Genomic DNA, 4,919 nt, shown 5'->3' with positions numbered 1-4,919 from the left:
CACTGAGACTGCTGCCCTCAGTACGAGGACATCCCACCATATTGAGCTGCTGGCCAATCTTATTGCTCAGTATTGGAAGCGGTAGGGACTGCAGGAAGGGGCATGAGGGAAAGTGGTGGTGGTGCAGAAAGACAGGGGGCGATCTTGAGACCTTGTTCTCTGTGCAAATGCCAGCGGGAGCTCAAGATCCAGAATTCACAGTTCTCACCGGCGAGCTCGCCATCTCAGATCTTCCCCATCCCTCGCCGGTGATGTCATCAGGTTCATGCTCATATCAAGCTTGAACCTGCTTTACATGAATTTGAATAGATTTTAATATCATTAACCCCCTTCCCCGCCCCTGCCATATATAAATGTTGCACTGACGTGACATCACACCGGCGCAGTTTACAACAGGTTCACCCCGGGGGCATAAAGGTGAGTATAATATCCGATGATTGGGGAGGAAGGGGGCTGATGATTTGGGGAAGGGGCTGATGATCGGAGGGGACGCGGGGTAGGGGAGAGAAGTGCAGACTCCAATCGCGGGTGGGAAGGGGAGCCCCTGAGACCTCCGTGGTGGGCTGTGGGAGGGAGGTCTACTCAGGTTATGATCAGGGGGCTGTTTAAAGATGGCGCCCCGATCTCAGTGCAGCCGGGTTTTGCCGGCGTGTTGAGGCCACCCCCCGCCCCCCCCGTATGACAGTGTGAAACACGCCCCTTGATGTCTTTTGGCAGAATGTCATAAGATCTGGAGAAAAAAAAACGAGTTTCCCCTGAGAGAGTTTCTCTGGAGAGAAACATACCGGTTTTCTTACCAGAAACAACACTCTGCTATTGTTTGGTAAAATTCCCCCATAAATCCCAGATTTTTAAAGACCACGGAGCGGAAGAGTGTGGTGGGGCCAGGATTTGAAAAGCTGGTGGTGGGGAAGGAAAGGGTGACATTTTGGAGGGGTGCGCCCACTGCACACTAAATACCCCCACAAGGAGATGCTCCCCTCTCCTTCCTGCTGCTTCAAATCTCTGCCACACAATAAATACTGCCCTCTGCTGGCTGCCCTCCCACACCAACTGTATTCTGGCACGGAGACCAGATTATCCCAGTCAATGGGATTGCCAACAAATTTAACTGACCTTTAATTATTAATTTAATTATCCTGGGTGAGTTGCTGATTTTCGAACCCATCTACCTAGTGTATTACAGGGGTCAGCTCAGGGGCGGGTGGGAGACCACCATAAACATGCCCAGCGAACGGGGCTGCGCAATCCAGTCTATTGAACCCCTAACTTCACTGGTCTGCCTCCTTCCTTTTATTAGACAAGACTCCCGGAGGCAGCACCTGGACTGGTCGCTGCTGGCAAGATTGGGATTGACATCTGCCACCTTCTATTCCTGATTCCCGACTCAGAATTAAAGCCAATATCCGGATTGTGGCCCAAGCAGGAATACTCAGGCTGTTGTGAGCCACCCACTGCCTCTGAATTTTAAATGAGTGTTTATAATTGTTCAGGAGTTTTGATGTTATCTAATTGGGAAGTGTGTGAATGTGCTCGTGAGCCACTCTGCCAGCCAAGACTACCTTGAGAATCCAATTTGATTGGAAGAAACCCAGATGTATCAATGATGGGCATGAACTGAAATAGGAGAACTTTAATACTTACTTATAAAGGCTGAAAATATACTTTCTATTGTCTGTGGAAACATGTGAATTGTTACATATGAACATGCATATTGGCACGCAGAAAGGATACATTTTAAAATTGGCATTTTTATGACCCTAGGACTGTTGGGTGCACCTGGGACTAAAGGAAGACGAGGTGAACAAGGAAGTAAAGGGACGCCTGGAAAATTAGGACCAAAAGGAATTCCTGGACCATTCGGACACAAAGGCCAAAAGGGAGAAATAGGGTTGCAAGGACAACAGGGTGTAAAAGGGGATTTAGGACCTAGAGGTCCAAAAGGGGACAAGGGAGCTGTTGGACTTCAGGGGAACATTGGTTTACCAGGTGCCAGAGGGCCCACAGGCCTAAGAGGGCCCAAAGGAGAAGTAGGTGACGATGGCCCCAGGGGATATCCTGGAATTCAAGGTGAAAGAGGAATTAAAGGGGAAATAGGAGAGAAAGGGAACATAGGTGAGAATGCAGCGATAAGGAACAGTGCATTTAGTGTCGGCTTGACACTATCTTCCAAGTATCCTCGCTCAGGCAGTCCAATCAAATTTGAAAAAATCTTCTACAACAACCAAAATCACTACAACCCCACCACCGGGAAATTTACATGTGTCTTTTCCGGAGTTTATTATTTTGTTTATCATATCACCGTCTATGTCAAACATGTAAGAGTTTCCCTGTACAAGAACGGCACTCGGATTCTCAATACATTTGATAGTTATCAAAACAGTGAGGATCAGGCTTCTGGAGGCACGCTAGTGCAATTACAAACTAGAGATCAAGTCTGGCTTCAGGTAACCGGTGGGGATTTTTATAGTGGCCTTTATGCAGACAACGATGACGATACAGTCTTTACTGGGTTTCTTTTGTTTACTGAATAAAGAATTCATAAACTCGAGACACTTCATCGGAAGTGTAGCTATTCAGATTTGGTGTGAAGAGAATAAAGCAAGCAACCTCATTAAAAAACAGATTATCTGCTCATTGTTCCCAGTGCTGCTTAGAAAACCTTGCTGTGCATACAGCTGGTTCTGACATCTGGGGAGAGAGAAAAGAACTCTGACATCTAGACTCGAAACGGTGGCTCTATTCTCTCTCCACGGATGCTGATTTAATAATAAATCAAATCAAATCAAAAAAGTCAGACCTGCTGAGTTCCTCCAGCATTTTCTGTTTTCGCTTCAGATTCCAGCATCCGCGGTATTTTGCCTTTATCATGCTGTGTGCAAATTGGTCTGCTTTCCCGCATTAATCAGGAGATTTTAAATGCAATTAGACTTCCTGAGGTCATGAAAGGATGACTTTTTCCATCATTTCTCTTCACACAAAAACAGTTGCAAATGTTGATGTTTGCAAAGTGCACCTATTTTTAAATAGATTATGTTTGGATGATTTTACAGATCAGCTCAAGATATCTGCCCATTCCGGTACAAATGTTAAAATTTAATTTGCCAACAACTTGTAATCATTTTGTGCTGGATTACTCTCTTATCAGCCTTTCCCAGATCTACTGCTTGCCAGACCCTTGGGTGTCCAAGCAAGTAGGAATCCGATTGGTAAGCATGCGCTCACTAGTAATCCTGAGCTAAATCTGGGTGCTGCTGGAGTAGGACAAAGAACATAAGAAATAGGTGGAAGAGTAGACTATTTACCCTTCGAGCCTGCTCTGCCATTCAATCTTTTACCTCAACTCCATCTTCCTGCAATATCTCCATATCTCTTAATTCCCTTGGTACCCAAAAATCTACCAATGTCTATCTTTAATATACACAACTGAATGCCCTTAACATTTGTAACAAAATGAATGAATTATCAGCTCAAACAGAAATAAATATTTATGGCCAGAGAGCCATCACAGAGACATGGCTGCAGGGCAACCAATGTTGGGACCTGAATATTCGAGGCTACTTGATAATTCAAAAGGATGGGAAACTAGGAAAGGATGGTAGGGTGGCTCTGTAAATTAAAGATGGCATTAGTATTATAGTCAGCAATGACCTAAGGATCAAGATGTAGCATCAATTTGATTAAAAATAAGAAATAGGTAAGATGTCATTGTGGGGGGTAGTTTATACATTGCCTAATAGTAACTACACTGCAGAACCCAGTACTCAGGAATAAATAATGGGGGCTTCTGATTATCATGGATGATTTTAATCTACATATAAAATGCAGCAAAGTGTGAAATTATTCTCTTTGGTAGGAAAAATAAAAGCCAAGTTCCGCATGCATGAGGACGGCCTCAACTGGGATCTTGGATTCATGTCACACTACATGGCCTGGGCTTGCAAAATCCTGCTAACTGTCCTGGCTTGAGACAATTCACACCCGTGATTATCCCTCTTTCCACTAACACTCTCTGTACCTGTAAAGACTTGATTACCTGAAAAGACTTGCATTCCAACCATTATCTTGCAATTGTGCCTTTGTCTATTTATGCCATGTTTGTGAAATCTACCTCTCCGCTCATCTGATGAAGGAGCAGCGCTCTGAAAGCTCGTGATTCCAAATAAACCTGTTGGGCTTTAACTTGGTGTTGTGAGACTTCTTATTGTCCCCACCTCAGTCCAACGCTGGCATCTCCACATGTTGGTTAAAATGGATTGCAGTATATGGATAGAGAAGTCTTAAATAGAATGTATATGCATATTCCACTTTATGTCCTCCTCACCCCTTACTTTCACATCTATTGTCATCAACAAACTTCAGTCACTCAGTAAAATCATTCATCTGGATTGTAAATCTGAGACCCAAGTACTGATTCCTACTTACCCAGGTAGTTTGCATTGTTTAGATTCAAGACCTTAATTTCAGACTTATAAATCACTTTCAAACTCAATTTAAATTCCATCATATTATGGTCACACTTCCCTAGTGACCCCTTTACCACAAGGTTATTAATTAACCTATTCTTGTTATGCAATACTAGATCCAAAATAGCTTGTTCTTTCGTTGGTTTCTCAAAATCCTGATCTAGAAAACTGTATAGTATATAACCCATAACACCATTGTCAATCACACTTTTACTGCAAACATGGTTGGTTCAGTCTACATGCGGATTCAAATTCCCCGGGATAACTGCATTACTCTCATTATGGGTGCCTCTAATTTCCTGATTTATACTATGCTGTAACTATTATTTGGGGATGTATAAACAATTCTTATTGCTGTTTTGTGCCATTTTCTTTTCATAACTCCAACCAAATTGATTTTGACATACTTGTTGGGAAAGATTTTATGTCTTCCCCATCAGTGGGTTTGTAAGT

At 43.4% G+C, this 4,919-nt stretch overlaps 1 protein-coding gene across 1 annotated transcript; it reads left to right on the top strand.

Moving 5' to 3' along the window:
- Positions 1 to 365: 365 nt before the first annotated feature.
- Positions 366 to 4,180, top strand: c1qtnf9 (C1q and TNF related 9; the record flags this gene model as incomplete). The annotated part of the gene is made up of 2 exons (XM_078222713.1): positions 366 to 417; positions 1,765 to 4,180. Coding segments are annotated over 2 exons (822 nt in total), but the record flags the coding sequence as incomplete, so codon positions are not given.
- Between the last annotated feature and the right edge of the window lie 739 nt (positions 4,181 to 4,919).

Source organism: Mustelus asterias, chromosome 10 (assembly GCF_964213995.1).
Source record: "Mustelus asterias chromosome 10, sMusAst1.hap1.1, whole genome shotgun sequence".
Lineage (NCBI taxonomy): Eukaryota > Metazoa > Chordata > Chondrichthyes > Carcharhiniformes > Triakidae > Mustelus > Mustelus asterias.
This window is presented reverse-complemented; position numbering and strand designations above follow the sequence as displayed.